Raw genomic sequence first — 18,832 nt, 5'->3', positions numbered from 1 at the left:
GTAGACAGTTTGGGTGAGAATACCAAAAACTGTGGAGGCAGTTCTTATTGTACTCAAGACGGTCACTGGCACAATCATTATAAGTATAAATTCAAATAGAATTGTCTTTAACTTTAACCCAACGTTAGGCAGTTTGCATTCTTGGCTGAGTTTCTGTAATATGCAGCTGGCCAGAAATGCAAAAATTGTTGTGTATAGAAGTTTAGTGTCATCATTGTCACAGCCACAGCTGTGACACCTGGTTCGTAACTCACCTGTGTTCCATCTTCCCTTGAGTGCCCCGTTAGTTTAAATACCTGGTCTTCTCCGCCTTTCTTTGCTCGTGTGTTAATGTATTTGTTATGCCTGTCTGGTTCACGACCTGGATCCTGACCCTTGGTGTTTTGTGGATTATTTTCTGTTCTTGGATTACCTTGGTTTTTTGCTTTTTTTGTGAGATCTTCTGTTATCCAATAAACTTTGTTTGAACTAAGAGTTCTTGTTCTCCTGACTCTGTGACCGCACCGGGGCCCGCACTTCATTAGGGTGTGACAATCATGAAGTGCATGACTGTTCATCTCTGCGTGGCCCTGTGATGGACACCCTGCATCTCGCCCAATGACAGCTGGGATAGGCCCCATGCCCCCCACAACCCTGACTTGGATTAAACAGGTGTAGAAATTGGATGGATGGAGGGGTTCATATGGTCTTCAACAAATAAAATGCAATTTTTCATTTTTTACATTTCTTTTAATAAGCCTTTTCAATACCATCCAAACTCTTCCTGCATTTGGGGCTGTAAAACTGACCAAGAACCCCATATAGTGCCAACCAACAAAGAGTGAAAGGTGCATAATTTGTACTGATACCAACATATATGACCTGATATGCAATCTTTGCAGATATAAGCTAAATCAAACATCATAATGTGAAGTGTGTGCAGCAAAGATATGTTCAGTGTAAAAAAGAAACATACAAAAATGATTTCTTAAAGCGCTGTCAAAAGCCATAAGGCAAAGTGCTGTGACAGAAACTCCACAGTAAGCCTGTTGTAAAAGAAGGTTAAAAATACTGAAATGGCATCAACATTCATAAACAAAACTAAAATCTAATATCACTTAACTTTATATATAAAAAAAAAGATTGTCTCAGATTCAAAACATTCTTACAAAGCAATAAAATCTGACATCGTTCTTCCTGGGCCTGTTCATCTTTCACTTGCTCAACTCCACCCGTAAACTAAACTTACTCGCACGACAATTCGACCTTCCATCATGACATTCCAACGTCTTCACTGAACTCTGCTATTTCATCCGACTTATCTTTGGTGAGCATATGTGCATTTACTACAGGCGACTATGTTCATACACAGTGAGCAGGATGGATGCAGGTAAAGCTGCCACAGAGGTGCAGAGGTGCAGAGGAGAAGGCATCGGTGTGAGGAGCAGCAGAATGATGAAATTCTCATCACGGTACTGCATGACCGGCAAGCAGAACAACTACTCGGCTTCGTCAATCAGAGTAAACCTGCAATGAGAACAGAGATGATTAAGCACTGAAAGAATAAAGAAACTAAGTGCACAGTTGAATAATACCTCACTCGAAATATTCATAGAAACTACTGTACTTCATGTTCCTCTATAAACACCAAGTTATTAGAGACTGAGCAAAGTTCTGGCTCTCTGTCAGAAAGCAAAAGAATCTCAGTTGTGATACTGAACGCTGTGATTTAAACATCGTTTTCCCTCCATATTAGACTGAGAATAGTAAAAAGACATTTCAGAAAAGAAATTGCTGTGATCGGGCATTCTTTCAAAAAAATGAGAACAATTCCAAACGTTAAAATTTGACACGCCACCAACGTACTATTCTTCTATTTGGTGAAAAGTTTAAATGCTTTTCGGCATTCACTTGATTTGATGCGACACATTTCATGCAGACAACTACGCTTAAACAAAGTAAGAGGCAGCTGAATGTGCGTCGCTTACCACCCTGTAGCACCAGACTTCAGGTCAATCTGGGCCAACTCAATCTGCACCTATAGAACAGGAACGTCACATCAGCAGCTGTGTACGCAGCGGTTCTGCATGAGCTCAGTGCATTTCAGTGTCAAAACATTAGAGACGAGACATTTTGACAAAACTGGCATGTATCGACAACAAAGTAAGTTACCAGCCAAGCTAAATTATAGTGTGCTGTCTAAGCACATCAAGTGCATATTTACTCTTAATGCGAGTGTGTTGTGGAGCAGTCACATGACATTCTAGAGCAGAGGTTCTGGGAGAGGGACCCACCTGTCCAATGACGTCTCGGCTTCTGAACGAGGCCGAGTTGTTTTTCACTGTTACACTGAGGCGCCTGAATCTTGTCTCCTCCTCAGGCAGATCGTACTCAAACCTAAAAAGACACAGAGAAAGACGGTGAGGATGTTCAGGGATAACCACACCTGCACAGAAGTACGGAAACAATGAGTTTACCTTTCGTTGTATTCTGGGTTGAGGTCTCTTTTCTTCACAGCTGTCTTTCTCTTGGTGGCCTTACTTTTGTCCGGCAGCAGCATCAGAGAGACATAGCTGTCTACACCATCCTTATTTTGTGACAACAGACCCCTGTGTGCAAAGAAATTAGCTCATTTGAGCAAAGCAGGTCTCTTTTCTGTGTAACTAGACTGTAAGCGTTATGACACACACACCTGCAGGCATGGACCATGACAACAAGCTTCCTCTCTTGTGAGGCATATGAAAGAGACATCTTCACCTGCCCGTTTCCAGGACCAGGAGCAGCACAGGGCAGAGTCTCCGCACCAATCATATCCACCATTTTGGAATTTAAAATCTATCAAAAAACGAAAAATTGATCAGTAAGAGTAAGTAAGAGTATTCATATTCATTCATTAAAATTCCTTTGTTTTTTTAATTTGTTATCACCTTGAGTTCAGCCCTCAGCAGGATCTGACTGTCAGATAAGGCTCCATCCAGATGGAACCACTGGTCCAGGACCAGCTGAGGCTCCGCAAGCAGCTCCTTAACAGTAACCACAAGAGACCCCATTGGCTGGTCCCAGCCACTGGACAACTGCAATGCAAGAGAGAGGACGATCACTTCAAAACGATATTACCACTGCCGAATGCAAGTTAAGTTAGCTTGAGCCCACGGATCCATGCACTCCACGACAAGCAGAGATCAAAATTCTGCAAACGAATAGATGTAAATAAATGTCTTGCCTTCACCACAAGCATCTGATGTATAGGGTCATGGACCACGAAATAGAAAGACTCATTCCACTGGGGGCTGGTGCTGCGATCACACAGCTGGAAAGTTGGGACGAAATTGAAACAAAAATAAGTTGTTTGAATAAAAATGTATTAATCTGTACTATAGGCCAAGCACAGAGCAGCAAACATCAAGAGTCTCACTTTGGTTTTGTAGGTGGTTTCACCCAGAACGAGCTCAGCTCCTGCTTTGGGCTCTTTCCCACTCTTCTTCAACTACGCGGCAAAAGAGAAACATTCAAGTGATATTCTATGTCAAATATCTTTTTTTTGTAACTGTTGCACAGTGTGTAAATCAGCTGCAGGTGACTCACAGGTAGGGAATGTGCAGCCTCTATGTAGACAAAGAGCAGAGCTGCAGAGGGGACCGCTTTGTTCTGATAAGACTGGAGGGACTGAAGCTGCAGTACCTTTAACACAGAGCACAGCAACATCATTATGTTGCAATGTGAGCAATGGGCCTTGAGTGTTTGTAAGTCCCTGAACAGCATTATCTAGTAGGCTGGTGCCTACCACTCAAAAAACGAGTGAGTGATGTAAAAATGTCGAGTGGCCGACCTGATCAAGTCTGCCTGCATTGGACACAGTAGGAACCCATTCGAGAATCAAGTGAACTCGTCCAGATTTCACATCCTGTAGAGTGAACCACTGCAACACATACAGCAAAGGTTGAAGCAGCAGGACAACTGCCCTCCTTTAAGGAAATAACACAAACACAGCTCAGAGATCACAGAGTGCAACCTCATCATCACAAGTTACTGACTGACCTGGTCGGTGTACTGTGCTCTGATGACCTCATTTAGCTTAACAGTGAATCTGTAAACACCAGAACGAGCAAATGATTAACGACGACGAGGTTCAAACTTCAGAAAGTTGCTTACTTTTTGGAAATAAAAAAACAATCAAATAACAAACAATTTAAAAAAAAAAAAACTGACAAAGGAACATATTCTCGCTGTTTAAGGAAAACAGGGCATATTGTCGGGATATTTTACTGCTATTCATAAATGTTGTTGCTTGGGTAAATATTCTATAAAACTACTCACATGTGATAGGATATGTTTGCAGATGTTTTGACAGCTGCAGAGCTTGATTGAGTATTCAACCAAAGCAAACATTTTACATTTCTTGATGATCAACTGGGAAACAATTGATCTTCTTCTTGTTGTAATATCTTTATACTTCTTTATTTAAGCTAACCTTGCATGATGGTTATTACATAAAGTCAAGAACGGTGATGAAGTTGTCGCTAAGAAACACGAGAGACGGGTTTCTTTGGACCGACTGTTTTTTATCTAGAGCTGTGGGAAGTCACAGGCTTATCTTCTGCAGACTGAGATAAGCATACAGCAGACTTTACACTTCTTAACCCTCATTACTGATTTACGTATCTTGGACGTGACACACACCTTCCCAGGAAGTCATCGGAATCTAAATCCTTATCAAACGCTTCAAACTTGATGTCCTGGTCACTGTGCCCATTCAAAACAACCTGTTTAAAACAAACAAAAAGAAAAACAGACACACACGCATTTATAGAAAAATAACACAAATCAGAAATAATCCAAAGAACATACCTTACTTCAAACTCAAAGCTGCCTACCTCGTACATCTCATTCCATGTTGGGTTTAGATTCTCTTTGATAACGTGGCTCTTAAAAGCAGCCCCTCCTACGGCAATCTTGACATAGGGATCACTCTTGCCCTTCACCATGCCACCCATCAGGTTATCCTTTGCAATCAGATTCTGAGCCTCCAGCAGGTGGATCCTCAGCAGCCCCTGCAGGATGAAGATGTAAAGTGTTAGAAAATATGCAGAAAGGTATCTGCTGCTTGGTGTAATGAAGTCACTATTTTCAATTCAGAGTCACTGATATTGACAAGCATAAGCTCCCTTCACACAGCAACGAGAGACAGCAAGACTGCTAGTCAGCTATGCTTTCCTTACTAGCGCGACACAAATCTGACATTTGACTATCTTTGGGTGCACATTATGTCACTGGAGTAGGCTGTATGACGGATACTTAGATGTCTGCAGTTTATGAAAACTTGATTTTCTTGTTTTCATTAGCAAAGGTTCCCCATCAAACGTGTGCAAGTTCAACAGATTACATACCAGTACCGCCAAAACGCCAGAGGGGGCTGAAATCACCCCAAAAGAGCTTGGCTTGATATTTTAAAACAAGACGAAGTGGAACAATCACAGTGTTTGGCAAAAAGCACAAGGAGTTATACAGAAAACTCAGCCAACAGAATGAGCCCCGGCACCATCTGTTCCCTTAATCATCTGATGATTGGGAATTAAAGAAATGCTCTTATTAGTATTATGTTTTACTCCGTGTGAGACATTTATTTGATGGAAAACCGGATAGAAGATTTTTTAAAAGATGACCGTTTTTTAACATGCACTCTGGTTCGTTCTTTGCTGTGTTGTCAGCCATACTGATGAAAGGCATCATTCACGCTGTAAGTTTACTTTGGCAGAGGGTTGGTGGGCCAAGCGTGTTACTGACAGAAACTATTCAGTCACCACTCAGTAACATCATAACCAAACTCACCTCTTTACCAAAATCCTGGCTTGGTGCTGTGCGAGGTGGAAGAACTGGACCCACTTTGAGGACTTCTGTTGGCTTCATGGTGTCAGTGGGAAGTCCTGTGATTGTAGCGTGAGCAAGGCCGCCTAAGCCAGCTCTATGTTCACACACAAAGTAGAAAGTAATACATTCCATTGCTAGATTTTTATCACTTTCTGAAAACTAGAGAAGTTAATGGTAAGTATTAAAAGAATACATAGATTTGTTGGGATTTTGAGCTCACCCCTCTGTTTGGACTTGATGTGGCTCAGAGTCTCCTTTAACAGCTGCATGTGACCTTGTGGGATGCTCATCTGCATCTGCGGGTTCTTCCACCTGCTGAAAAAAAAGTTAAAGTTACAAAGGTGAAAACATATGACAAGAACGTAGTAACTACTGCATTTTTGGTGGTGTGACTCACTGCAGGAGAAGGTAATGAATCATGTGCTGAGTGAATGACGGCCGGTTCTGTGGGAGTGACCATTGCTGTAGAGGAGGCCGCAGCCGCTGCTCGTGCTTCGGGTTGAGGAGGCTGGTCTGATACGGCAAGAAATCTAACCACAAACAAAACACACTGCGCTGAAATGATTCGAATATCATCTTTTAGGGATGCTAAAAACTCAAAGTTGGACTGGGCTTACTGGATTCCCACTCAGCAGCCGTTTTGATGTAGATACAAATCACTCACTCATTTGTTGGCAGGTCAGAGCTTTCTTCCTCCTCACTAGCTGCTGTAAGCATCTTTTCCGTGGGGGCGATCATAACTTCACTCTTTGAACCAGCTGCAGACGGCTGTGGAACTTCTGACATCCGTGTGCTGAGGATCTGTGAGTTAAAAAAAACGTCCTGTTGATTTTCTCTGCGTCAATCAGAAAGGAACTCATTCACATGGGTTTATATACACTCCTACCTTGAGCTCAGCCCTAAGGAGGATTTCACTTTCAGGCAAAGCTCCATCCAGATGCATCCACTTGTCCAGGACCAGCTGGGGTTCAGCGAGCAGCTCTCGTACAGGAAGCACCAGAGACCCCATTGGCTGGTCCCATGCGCTAGATAACTACAGATACCACGACATTTCTGTGTCAGTCACAGCTGTCAAATACTGTTCATTTAAATCATGAAACATTCAGCACATCCACCTTCACTATGAGCATCTCCTCTTCGGGGTCACGAACCAAGAAGTAGAATGCTTCACTCCACTCAGGCGATGTGGTGCGATCACAGACCTTCCGGCAGAATAAATCATTATTAACCAGGATATATGGATATAATCCCAACTGAAAACCCATCTTTTTAAACAGGCCTACTCCCTCTAACGCTCTTTGCTCTTAGTGATTTTATATTTTATTTTATTTAATTATTTTTGTTGCTGTTTTGTAAGGTGACCTTGAGTGCCATGAAAGGTGCCTCTAAATAAAATGTGTTATTATTATTATTATTATTATAATTATATAGTGCATGTTTATTGCACTTCAGTTTCATGGTTTCTTCTTCCATAAAGCTTTAACTGGTGTTTTGAACAGATGGACAGATTTTTTCTTTCTTTAATTCAACCAGTCAAGAGGCAGAACTTGACATTTTTATGTATCGACATTTAAACAATTTACCAACACAGCTCATTTGGAGAGTTCTGCGAAAATGTAATATCTAAATTATTAAAATGTATTTACTCATCTCCATTATAGATAAATACAGTAATAGCTTGACCGATGTACCATGTTTGCACACCTAAAGACTGTGTGTGTTTGTTTCAGGTTTGTGTGAGTTAGGTTGTACCTTAGTTCTGTAAGTTGTGTTTCCAAACACAAGCTCAGCTCCGGCTTTGGGCTCCTTTCCACTTTTCTTAAACTGGACATGGAAAGACAAACAACACATGACATTATCTGAATAGTTTGTTTTCACTCCCCACTTAAGTATAAAACAAATACTGCATTCATGCTTCATAACAGGACTCATAAAATCCAAAAAAAACAGGAAACAGTTGAGCTAAAAGCAACCATAAATCATTCTCGTTTTAAATCAGTGGTTGCATCTTAAAAGCGTCTCTTTTTTACATCTCTTAAGCAGTGCATGTTTTTCAAACTCCTGCCTATCTTTAATCCCGAGGCAGCAGACCTCCTATTGTATCTCTCAGTGTAGAAAAAGACAGGGGACTCACAGGCAACGAGTGTGCTCTGTCCACGTGAACAAAGAGCAGTGCTGCAGAGGGAACAGCCTTGTTCTGGTAAGACTGGAGAGACTGCAGCTGCATCACCTGCAGCCGGGAATCACATCAAAAATACATCAGAGTGACTCAGCAAAGATGAGGACAATGAATGCAGACAGGCGGGGAACAAAATGGCACAAATACGAAAGACTTATGAAACACAAGCGATTCGAATATACTGTGCGAGAACAGAGGAAGAAATACCGACAGGATATAAGCTGCACTAACCTGGTCCAAGGTGTCATTATGGGACACTGTCGGCACCCACTCTAGTATCAGACGAACACGGCCAGACTTTACATCATTCAGGGTGTACCACTGAAACAGAGTCAGACAGAATCTCAGCCTACAATTACACCACGGCAACACAAAGGTAGATATAGTGCAAAGATAATACCCACTTGGTCCATGTACTGGGAATGGATTATGTCTGCAACACTGACTTTGAACCTGTTTACAGTGAAGAAGAAAATGCAGATGATGGAAGATTAAAGTGTATCTCAATAATATGATGACCTTTGAAAGGTTCATTTGCACAAAAGGAAAGAAAATCTCTATTTCCTTTACCATCTTGTTTTCAACTATTATCACTTTATAAACACTACAGCAAGCCTTATATTTACATTCATTTTTTTTCTTCTTCAGACCGAGTTTTGTTGAGTTTTGTTCTACAGTTATGGTCAAATAATAATGTTTTTAAACATTTTTATGATCCAGCTAAAAAAAAGATAACAAGGAGCCTACCAGCCATTACTGAACAACTGGAAGCTTCCCCCTTTACCCTCACCTGCCCAAGAAGTCATCTTTGTCCATATCTTTATCATACAGCTCCACCTGCACCTCCTGTCCTGCCTGAGGCCTCATTACCACCTGCCGGAACACAGAGCAGTTCAGGCTAATGAATAAAAATGTGGGGACTAACATCTGCTATCACTGCCCATCTAGTATCGCTGCTACTCACCTCATACATCTCATTCCAAACTGGGCTGAGATTATCCTTGACCACATCGCTCTTAAACAGCACCTCTCCGACACTGATCTTGGCATAGGGATCACTCTTGCCCATCACCATGCCGCCCATCATGTTATCTTTGGCAACCAGATTCTGGGCTTCCAGCAGGATGATTCTCAGGAGCCCCTGCACAAAGGATATATTCAAATATTTATTGCCTTATAAAGAACATTGGTCAGTTTCTTGCATATGCTGCTGTACGCCACAACTTGTTGACCAAGTCAGTTGGTGACGTTACCTCACTGGCAAAGCTGACATCTGGAGAAGTATGGGGCGGTTGTGTTATGGCAGGGGTCAGTGATTCTTCCACGTAATCTTCATTTACTTCAGCTTCAGTCTCTTTTTCTTTAACCTCTTCATCCAAAATCACTGAAGAAACGATCGTCTCCACAGGTGGAGTGTCCACTGAACTTGACCTACGAATAAAAAGACCAGCAATAACGCACGAGAAAAAGACAAGCCAGCAATCAAAAAGTAAAAAAAACAAACTTTTCTGATGTTTCTATCTCACTTGACTACTGTGTCTGTCTCCTGTTGGTGCTGAGCTGAGGCCGAGTCTGATCCCACGGTGACCTTTGCCTTTGCAGTAGCACCGGGGCATTTGCTGGGAATCAGCATCTGTAATTAGGTTTATTTTATTATAACAACAACAAAGCAACCTCATGACAAGATGCTACTCTCACAAGAAAAATAATGATCGATTCAAAACAGAGACAACCGAACAGCAAAGGTGAAAAGAGATATTCAAGGAAAATTAGTCACTTATGAGACATTCGTTAAATACTTGAACCGAGATAAACAAACAACAACGCAAAACATCAACAGGAAAAATAGTATCCCACCTTGAGTTCAGTCCTCAGAAGGATCTGACTTTCTGGTGAAGCTCCATCCAGATGGAACCACTGATCCAGTGCCAGTTCCGGTTCAGACAGCAGTTCTCTTATAGGAACAATCAGAGAACCAATGGGCAGGGTCCAACTGTGAGAGAGCTGAAACAAATGCAGGGCTAAAAATTAGCGCAGGGCTATATCCATGAGAGCTGTCTCTCTTTACATCTGTAAGACAGGCTGCTTACCTTAATCAAAAGAATATCCTCTCTGGGATCACGAACCAGGAAGCAGAATGCCTCATTCCACCGAGGTGATGTTGTACGATCGCACACCTTCAAAAAAGATGTGACATTAAAATTACTGAGCAACTGCAAGTTCTCAGCATACAGTCCCGCATTATCTGAGTGAGGTTTTGGGGTCTTACTGTAGTTTTACGAGACATTTCTCTAAGAGTTATCTCTGCTCCTACTTTTGGATCCTTTCCACTCTTTTTCACCTGAAAAAAGAAAGATCAGGCAGTCGCGTTACTTGGGAGTTCAAAAGTAAATTTCTTATTCTACACGTCTTCCCTCACATGTTTTATTAAAAGACTCACTGGTAAACCATCTGCTTGCTCGACATACACAAAGAGTAGACCAGCAGAGGGCACTGCCTTGTTCTGGTAGGACTGCCTGGAGTAGAACTGAAGGACCTAAATCCACAGGAAAGAACTGAGCGATGAATAAAGCTCGCCGCAGAGTGCTCATCAATCTATGACTTAGTGTGATAACACCGACCTGGTCCAGTCTGTCTGGCTCTGAAGCCGTTGTAACCCATTCCAGCACCAAGTGAATTCGGCCAGACTTCACATCACTGAGAGTGTACCACTGACAAATAAGGAGAAAACATTTTCAAGTGGGAACAACTGGATCTGGTCCCAACAGGAAACACCATCACGCTGAGTTGCTTCAATTAAGTAACTTTAGAAATGACATCAAAGCCCTCCATTCCTCCAAAAATACCACATGAACCCATACAGGAGAATACTGAAGGACTACAGGCTGCTCCTGCTTTTTCTTCACTCTACCCTCTTATGAAAATATGAATAAATATATGAATAAAAACGCAGCATCTGCCCACCTGATCAGTGTACTGAGACTCAATGATGTCCTTCAAGCTGACCTTCAACCTGCAAGTCATGAAATACGAGTTTAGAATACATCATGTAGAATCGAATTAGCAAAGATGGTAACTCAATCTCAGACAGTTACCTGCCCATGAAGTCATCCTTCATGTCCATGTCTTTATCAAACACCTCCACATGCAGCTCCTGGCCTGGAAGTTGGGTTAGAATCACCTGAGTGACAAACCAAGTCATAAATTTCAACGGACGCTCTTGTACCAGTGAAACGGCACAAAGACATTACACGTATAAATGCTTTAAGGTTTATAGCAGTTCACCCGTATTCACCTCATACATCTCATTCCAGGTAGGGTTAAGATTGTACTTGATAACGTGGCTTGTGAAGGTTTCACCCCCGATGTTGATCTTGACATAGGGATCGCTCTTGCCTTTAACCATGCCGCCCATCAGATTATCTTTTGGTATGAGATTCTGTCCTGCCAGTAGGTGAATTCTCAGCAGTCCCTGAGGGGAAAATTAATCAAATTAAAGGCTTAAATATATTTAAAAAAAGAACATTTACAACAAACATGTTTTTGTTTGGAAAGGAAGACACAGAAGCCCTTCCATTACCTCTGTTGCAAAGCTAGGATGAGGGGAGGTCTGTTGGGCCAGCTGTTTGGACGATCCAGCTGCCAGGTTAGATGACACATCAGATGAAATGCGTTCCTCATCTAACCACAAGACCTACGTTGAAGTGGGGAAAAGTTGAGACACAGAGAGCCAAAACTAAAACTCTAAAACTATCTTTTCCTTCAATTCAGTGTAGGAGTAGTAAATAAACATCGTAGCCATCTACCCTGAGGACAGCGTTGATATACACACGACTGGCTGATCCAGAATTTTCCAGCTGGAACCACTGGTCCATGGAAAGAGCAGAATTTGCCAGTATGCGGGACAGTGGGATGGTCAAACTGCCCAAAGTCTGCACACGGTCAGCATCCTTTACCTGATTGAAGAAAGCCAAGTTAAGACAACAGCTGCTTTGACTTTTGTCTCCAAAACACAAAGTTTAGTGCATAAGATCTGATTTTATTGACTGTTACCTGAATGTTTAAGTTCTGTTTGCGAGGATCTTGAATGAAGAAGGTAAAAGCTTCTTCCCACTCCGGATTAACAGTTGTGTAACAAGTCTAATGACAAATAAACCATACGCATATCAAAAAGAAGGAAAGGAAGCATCATTTACAGTATTTTTAATTAGGATTTTTAATAGCTGCTTTCCCAGCAGATATACCTTGCTCTCTCTAGTGATGTCCTGCACAGACACCTGCACCATGGGGTTGGGCTCTTTATTTCCCTTCTTCATCTAAATGAGACACATTTTCAGGCGAATTTTGAACACACAGTAAGTCATATGAGCAATGGAATTCTGTAACCAAGAGCAGCGCAATAAACACGCTTATCTGCCATTCTGAAACACGTGGTGGGCAACGACAATGTGCTCGAGGCTACCATGGAAACGGCACAAATAACTGAAAGAAAGCCTCGTGCTGCATGGCATAATCAGGAAGTCTGCAAAAACCACCCACAAAGGCTGGGTTTCACTCTAAGGATTTTGTAACCGTTGCTCTTTATTGAGCTCAATATGACAGCAGAAATTAGGAGAGTGAGCAACATGCATTTTATTTGTCGCCATATTCCTCCACAGTTCAGCAGTGTAATTGGGATTTGAGATCAAGGCAACAAAGACACGGAGTGTGAGACAGATGGCATTTACTGCTCTGCTTCGGTTTAACCACACAGGAAGCGGCTCTGAGCTGTGCACGGCTGTGGGCTGAGAGGTTAGAGATATTTGACTCACAGGAAGTGCCTCAGCCTTGTCCAGATACACAACCAAGATGGCAGAAGAAGGGGGATCAGACGTCTTGGTGGTGACACTCTCATTTCTCTTTAGGATCTGTGGAAATTGCAAACACACAATGAATGACACAGGATAAATCCTAATAAAGCGCTGACAGAGCAATGCATCAGTGGAAATGAAAGAGTCCAACCTGCTCTAATCGATCCGTGCTGGGCAGCAAGGCCAACCACTCCAGTCTGAAATGCACCCGTCCAGTTGAAGTGTCCTTCAAAGTGAACCACTGAGAGGACAGAGACAGACATACGTTTACTAATCCATGGTCCTAAAATTATCTATAGAAAATGTGATTAAAGTGATAACAGCTCTTCACTCACATCATCAACAACAATGGATTTCTTCACAATGCCCAAATCCAGTTTGGTCCTACATCAAGGATCAGAGTAAAATTAAATGACCAATACTACTGGTTGCACAAATAGAAAGCATTCATCGCATAGAAAGACGTTTATGTAACTTACATTTATAGTAAATTCTAAAGTAAATTATCTAGTGTTGTGGACTCTTTCTCGTTGTTCATGACAGGTGACACATGAATGGTGAAAAGTGAACAAAAGACATGAATTATGCACATGTACCTTCCCAGGAAATCGTCCTGGTCTGTGTCTTTGTCATAAACCTCCACCTCCAACTCCTGACCAGGCACTTCGTGGACTAAAACCTGATGTACAGGACATGCATAAGGACATGAGGCCTGAGAGGGGGGTCTATGTGGAAGCTGCCAGCATTCATCCCATTGGATGCTAAATCAACTCATCGTAAGAGCCATCCATATAAGTCTCCAATCCCCCAAATGTGAAATGACACTGTTATGTATACATCAATGACAAACACTGAATCTTTCATCATTTGCACATGTAATGGAGGGATGGCACAAATGTCAAATGTTCTGAATATTTCTTCTTCTTCCTCACCTCATACATTTCTTCCCACTTGGGAGAGTCTGTGTTATCAATGTGTTTGGAGGTGAAGGTCTGAGGGCCCACCCTTAATATAGCATAGGGGTCAGACAAGCCAGCCATGACACCTCGTACATAGTTGTCTTTAGCAGCCAGACTCTGTGCCTCCAGCAGGTGGATACGTACCACACCCTAAGAAAGAGAAAGAGGTTAATATAACGGTGTTCTCTGAGATGGGAATTCACGTAGCTTCGATGTGCTGGGATGTATTCGGGTTTCACCCTGGGCAAAGGACAGCGCAGGTGAGCCACATGCAAACCAGGGACCAGTGGGACAACCAGACGGTTGGGAAGCACTAAGAAGGAGGCAATGGCATCCATGATCATACTGTCTGACATGACACTGCAACAAATAACAGCAACATTTCAGTAGGAAAACGGGAAATGCTCAAAATACTTCAGATTATGACTAAAAGAAGGTTGTGACCATTGCTCATGTTTTTACTAAGTGGCTGTTATTTTAAGCCTGACTCACTTCAGTCCAGGAATGTCCAACAAATTAGTCAATCCAGTCCAATTGATGTCCAGTTTCTGAGAAGACACGAGACAGAAGAAAACACAGTAATCAATGGGGATTGACAGGAAAGCAATAACATGAAAGGCTGGCAAGAGTATACAGGGACACGCGATAGTCACAGTAATGGGGATTGGGGGTGCAACAAGGAAAGGACAAATAGAGGTGAAAGCAGATAGACGTACTGGCCGCTGTATGAAAAACATGGTGACTGCCCCCACTATGGGCACATCTCCAATCAGAGGCTCCAGAATCACCCGCATCATCCCATGGAGCTTCAAAACAGAAAGACTGAGTGAGAAATGAATGTGATTCACAGAAAGGCTCCTTCTTTGGATCCAAATTTTCCATGTTGCCAAGACTTTAAAGGCTGGATGAGAGGACCCACCTGTATTCCTTTGACTCCAGCTTTGCAGAAGTATCTTTTTACTTCAACGTTGATCTCTACATTGCCAACATAGCTGCCGATGGAGGAACGAAAAGATAATCTTCAATAATGTCTTCCAAAAGCACTTAAACGGTACACAGAAGCACACAGAGGAAAGGACAAACAGTCACCTGATGTACAGATCTAGCAGGACTTGTCCCTTATCATTCTCTGTGTGCGCCTTGATACCCACAACTTTCATAGCCTGAAGCAAAGAGAAAGCACATTTGCATACCATTAAAAAAAAAGTGCGAATAATTTGTGTGAAACTATACAACAGTGTCGTAGTATAATTACGCTCTCAATGCCGTCACCTTATCTCCCATGTCCACCTTGGTGAAGCTGAGGGTCTGGAGGTGGTTGCTTGAGGCTCTGATGGATGGAGCGATGGTTTCTATCAGCAGCTTCTCAAGGTACTGGCCAACAAAGGGCCACACCTGCTGCAGCACCTGGCCAGGACACCAATCACAGGGTATAAGGAGGCTTTTACAGGTAACAAACATCCCACACAATGCGAATCCCTGCAGCGCGCAGACTGCTCCTGTAACTATACTTTGGCACTTTAGCAATTCCGTATCAAACTATCTGTCAGATTCTTTGGATTCCATGAGCAATGCCATAAGAGTAACAGAGACAGCTGGAGCCAGTTGAGCCTTCTCAGCTGTTCGTCTTCTTATTCTGGTGCTTACAATGGACTCTGTGCACTGCATGTGGCAGTGGTGCACTTTTAACTGAATATTAAGGCAGTGATACAAACTTGTTCAGACCTCAGATTGGGTCTTACTGGGACAGAATCTAAAAGCAGAGGCAGTGTTTGGTTGTGTGCCTTTGCGACTTAGGGAGAAAAAAAAAAAAAAAAGAAGTTGGTTATAGTCTGGCATTAGTGGCGAGTGAGTCATCAGCTGCCTGCTCCTGTGGAGGACAAAGGGAATCTGCTGACCATCCCTCCAGTAGCAGCTCTCAAACCGATTCTTTGTCTGTCGTCTGAAGCTTAGATCCCGTGGTGCTGATAGCAAGAAAAATGTTTGTTTTTTTACGCGCTTATTACTGGCCTTAGTTTCTCTGGGCTGGAAGTGCAAAGGGACTGCAGTTTTATTTAGTTTGAGGGGACTAACCAGCTCCTCCCCCTTCCCGTTAGCCTGGCTGGCTGCAATGAAATGGAAATGTTGAGGGGGTTGCCTGGCGCTGGGCCTGCTCTCTGCAGTACAGACAACACACACTGCTGGGGGTGTGGCCTTTTCATGGCAGCAGCAGCAGCAGTGCTACTGTCAATCAGGTAGCACCAGCTATTAACCAAACATACGCTACCAAGTGTCAGTCATCGCAACAGCTGGGGCTTTGCGTGGACAAAAGTGCGCTTTTTTCTTCTTCTTCTGTTTATGAAAGAATGGAAAATCATACAATAAAAAGATCGAACAAACTAAGTAGGAAATGGCTGATATCTTACCTTATTTAGCCATTCAACCTTCTCAACATCTGGAAAGTTTACCTGGAGAAGGAAAGAAAATTCATGGGAATATTTCATTTGTTTCTAGAGTCGGATAAGCACACAACAGGACGGGCAAATGATTCAGTCAAAAAAAGGATATTCTGGAAATATCATCAGTTACATTGTTGACATAATTTGACATGGATTTTTCTTTTCCACCGAGTAAAGAAAGGAGAAAGCTAATAATATTTACAAAAGCAAAAAAATGCAGATAAATGGAATCCCAGGTCAAAGATCCCTTCAGAGAAGTGTAGATACTTTTGCAAACTAGGTGCTTTTAATGTTTGTTTTTAATGAATCTGAACACATGCCATTTGTTCAACAACAGATGAACAGAAAACGACTGAATGGACACAGGAGAACAATGCAGAGCTGCACTTCTTTTTTTTTTAAATACTTCTGGTTATACAAGCTATTACGGAAATCACTCACCTAAGAGGAACCCACAGGAACCTCATTTGGGTGTGTTGGCATGCTCCGAGTAAAACACGCCCATGTGGGTTTTACCATAACAATTCTACTCCAAGGGAGGAATACATGAACTGAGGACTGTTTGGCACACTCCAGCCATCTTTGATTACAGTTGCAGAGATGTTAAACGGTGCAAGTGGTTCCGAAGTTGCTGCAATGCACTAAGAATTTGCCTACGTAGTTTCAATGACGTTTAAAACAAAATCAGCAAGTGCTGAGGTGGAAGTATTGTTTAAAACAAAAACAAGACCACTGCACGTCTGATTGCATGCATTTTTCACTGAAGACCCAAAAGCAATCGGGTCGTGTTTTCTATCGAAAGGGATAGATTGTAGACTGTGATTTAGCAAAAAAAAAAAAAAAAAGATGTGGTTGTTTTTCTGTAAACACTCCAACAGTCCTTAAAGTCCTATAAGGAGGTTATGATTATACACTTTATTTTCTTTCCGTTTAATAGTGAGAGGTTACTACAGGTCAGAGGGAGCAGTGGAAGACACTGCTCCCTGTTTTTCTGCGGTCTGTTGTTATCTTACCCATGCAGGAAGATCTCGCTTGATTTTGGACACTTTTCTGAACGTATACTCCTCCTCCTCGTTGCTGATCATCTGAATAGCTGACCTGAGGCGCTCCTCCTTTGCCTCTCGGGCATGTTTCCATCCCGTGTAGACCATCATGCCGAACACCAGCAGACTGGTGCTCACCCGGTAGTAACCGGCGAGATAGACGGGGAGCAAGGCGCCCAGACATTTGCCGAAGGTCATCAGCACCGCGACGGCACTTATCCCGTTTGGCTGAGTGGCCTCAGCCGCCGCGGTGCTCGGTGCTTTCTCCTCAGAGCCGCTCGCGCTCGGACACTCGGCACCCTTCGGTTCAGTCGGCTCGGATTTTTCGCTCTGCATGGTGGCGTCCTCTCAAAAAAAAATTCCTAGTTATTTGAACCCGCTGGATAAAAGATACTCGGATAAAACTGTGTCGGAACTTACCGAGGGGTTAAAGTTTCATATCTAACGTCAGCTACGGCTCGCTACACGTGAACTGTACCGATGTAGTCACTTAGTCACGGTTCGCCCACGCTGCATCTTTTTATTTTATTTTTTTTTAATAGTATTAAAACATATTTATTGCCGTTTGGTTGTTGCAGCTTTTCTGAGTGAGTACGAGTCCACAAGAAGCAGCAAGTTCTGTGCCTCGCCCAGTCCCGTTAGCTGGATGAAAACACGCCCACTGGCACACAGAAATATGCACGTTTTCGCTGCTGCGTCACGCAGCTGACTTCTGTGTAATAACTGCAGCGTGACACATTTTTTACAAGACAAATGATTGAAATATAACATCCCTAGCCCACTAAAAGCAATATCACTTGTCTGTTGGAGACCACATTACTGCACTGTACTTTATGCTCTTCTATCGCATTTCAAATTTAATCCCTAAATCAGGTATCACGCGAGATTTTATGACTAAAACACATCAGGGATTTAATTTGTTATGTGATCATATAGGCGTGTTTCTTTCTCATATTCTATTAAAACAAATAAAAAATATCCCCGAAATTGCAGCTTTAGTCTTCAGATATGATCATAAAACTTCAGCCACATCTTGTGAAGCTACAGTACGATTACAAAGACTCTTTAACGTTCTTAAAGTTACAGAAACTTCAGCTCCACACAGTTAAAGTATGACACTCCCAAACATTTATACATCTCCATACTTGGTAAAAGCAAAAAAAAAAAAAAAAAGCAAAAAAAAAAGGGGGAGTTGAACATCCTAATGGATTCATACACTCTGATAGGTAAAAATAATTAGTTGTGAAACCTGAAAGGCCACTCAGGTGGAGGAGGGCCCCACCCTGTTTAAAGAGTCAGCAAGGGTATGAGACTCCTGAAGAAACAGAGATTATCCTAAAGTTTACACTCCGGGACTCCTCCCAAACAACTGAAGCAATAGGAGGTTATGAGCATTGGCCATTTGAGACCGTGTTTGCCTTCAGCATCTCCACCTATGTCAGCTGTAAACAGAACAGCAAGTGTGTGAACACAAAGAGAAAGATGACACAAATCATTGTCAAGTGGTTGTTAAAGG

At 42.4% G+C, this 18,832-nt stretch overlaps 1 protein-coding gene across 1 annotated transcript; it reads right to left on the bottom strand.

The window, feature by feature from the left end:
• Positions 1 to 720: 720 nt before the first annotated feature.
• esyt1b (extended synaptotagmin-like protein 1b) lies at positions 721 to 17,954 on the bottom strand. The gene is made up of 52 exons (XM_072382327.1): positions 17,287 to 17,954; positions 16,241 to 16,282; positions 15,108 to 15,242; positions 14,925 to 14,998; positions 14,755 to 14,827; positions 14,552 to 14,641; positions 14,328 to 14,383; positions 14,075 to 14,195; positions 13,809 to 13,985; positions 13,473 to 13,555; positions 13,212 to 13,260; positions 13,028 to 13,117; positions 12,838 to 12,933; positions 12,271 to 12,342; positions 12,080 to 12,166; positions 11,833 to 11,982; positions 11,607 to 11,720; positions 11,322 to 11,498; positions 11,122 to 11,207; positions 10,991 to 11,039; positions 10,648 to 10,737; positions 10,467 to 10,562; positions 10,296 to 10,367; positions 10,117 to 10,203; positions 9,884 to 10,030; positions 9,553 to 9,659; positions 9,280 to 9,457; positions 8,991 to 9,167; positions 8,817 to 8,899; positions 8,431 to 8,479; positions 8,258 to 8,347; positions 7,982 to 8,077; positions 7,600 to 7,671; positions 6,963 to 7,049; positions 6,734 to 6,880; positions 6,512 to 6,648; positions 6,245 to 6,377; positions 6,068 to 6,162; positions 5,809 to 5,941; positions 4,854 to 5,030; positions 4,660 to 4,742; positions 4,018 to 4,066; positions 3,809 to 3,898; positions 3,565 to 3,660; positions 3,395 to 3,466; positions 3,203 to 3,289; positions 2,907 to 3,053; positions 2,672 to 2,814; positions 2,457 to 2,588; positions 2,274 to 2,376; positions 1,968 to 2,017; positions 721 to 1,506 (listed from the first exon to the last, which is right to left on the bottom strand). The coding sequence occupies exons 1-52, from the start codon at positions 17,650 to 17,652 to the stop codon at positions 1,479 to 1,481; spliced, it is 5,520 nt and encodes a 1,839-aa protein (XP_072238428.1). The 5' UTR covers positions 17,653 to 17,954; the 3' UTR covers positions 721 to 1,478.
• Positions 17,955 to 18,832: the final 878 nt, after the last annotated feature.

Source organism: Leuresthes tenuis, unplaced genomic scaffold (genome assembly GCF_036924035.1).
Source record: "Leuresthes tenuis unplaced genomic scaffold, fLeuTen1.0.hap1 SCAF_3, whole genome shotgun sequence".
Classification (NCBI taxonomy): domain Eukaryota; kingdom Metazoa; phylum Chordata; class Actinopteri; order Atheriniformes; family Atherinopsidae; genus Leuresthes; species Leuresthes tenuis.
This window is presented reverse-complemented; position numbering and strand designations above follow the sequence as displayed.

Bases quoted from the DNA above. Each gene is read 5' to 3' on its own strand.
- esyt1b (XM_072382327.1), bottom strand. From the start codon at position 17,652: ATGCAGAGCGAAAAATCCGAGCCGACTGAACCGAAGGGTGCCGAGTGT. The intron at 9,458-9,552 runs GTGAGATAGAAA...TTTTATTCGTAG, and splicing joins GAGACAGACACAGTAGTCAA to GTCAAGTTCAGTGGACACTC. The intron at 9,168-9,279 runs GTAACGTCACCA...TCCTTTGTGCAG, and splicing joins ATGTCAGCTTTGCCAGTGAG to GGGCTCCTGAGAATCATCCT.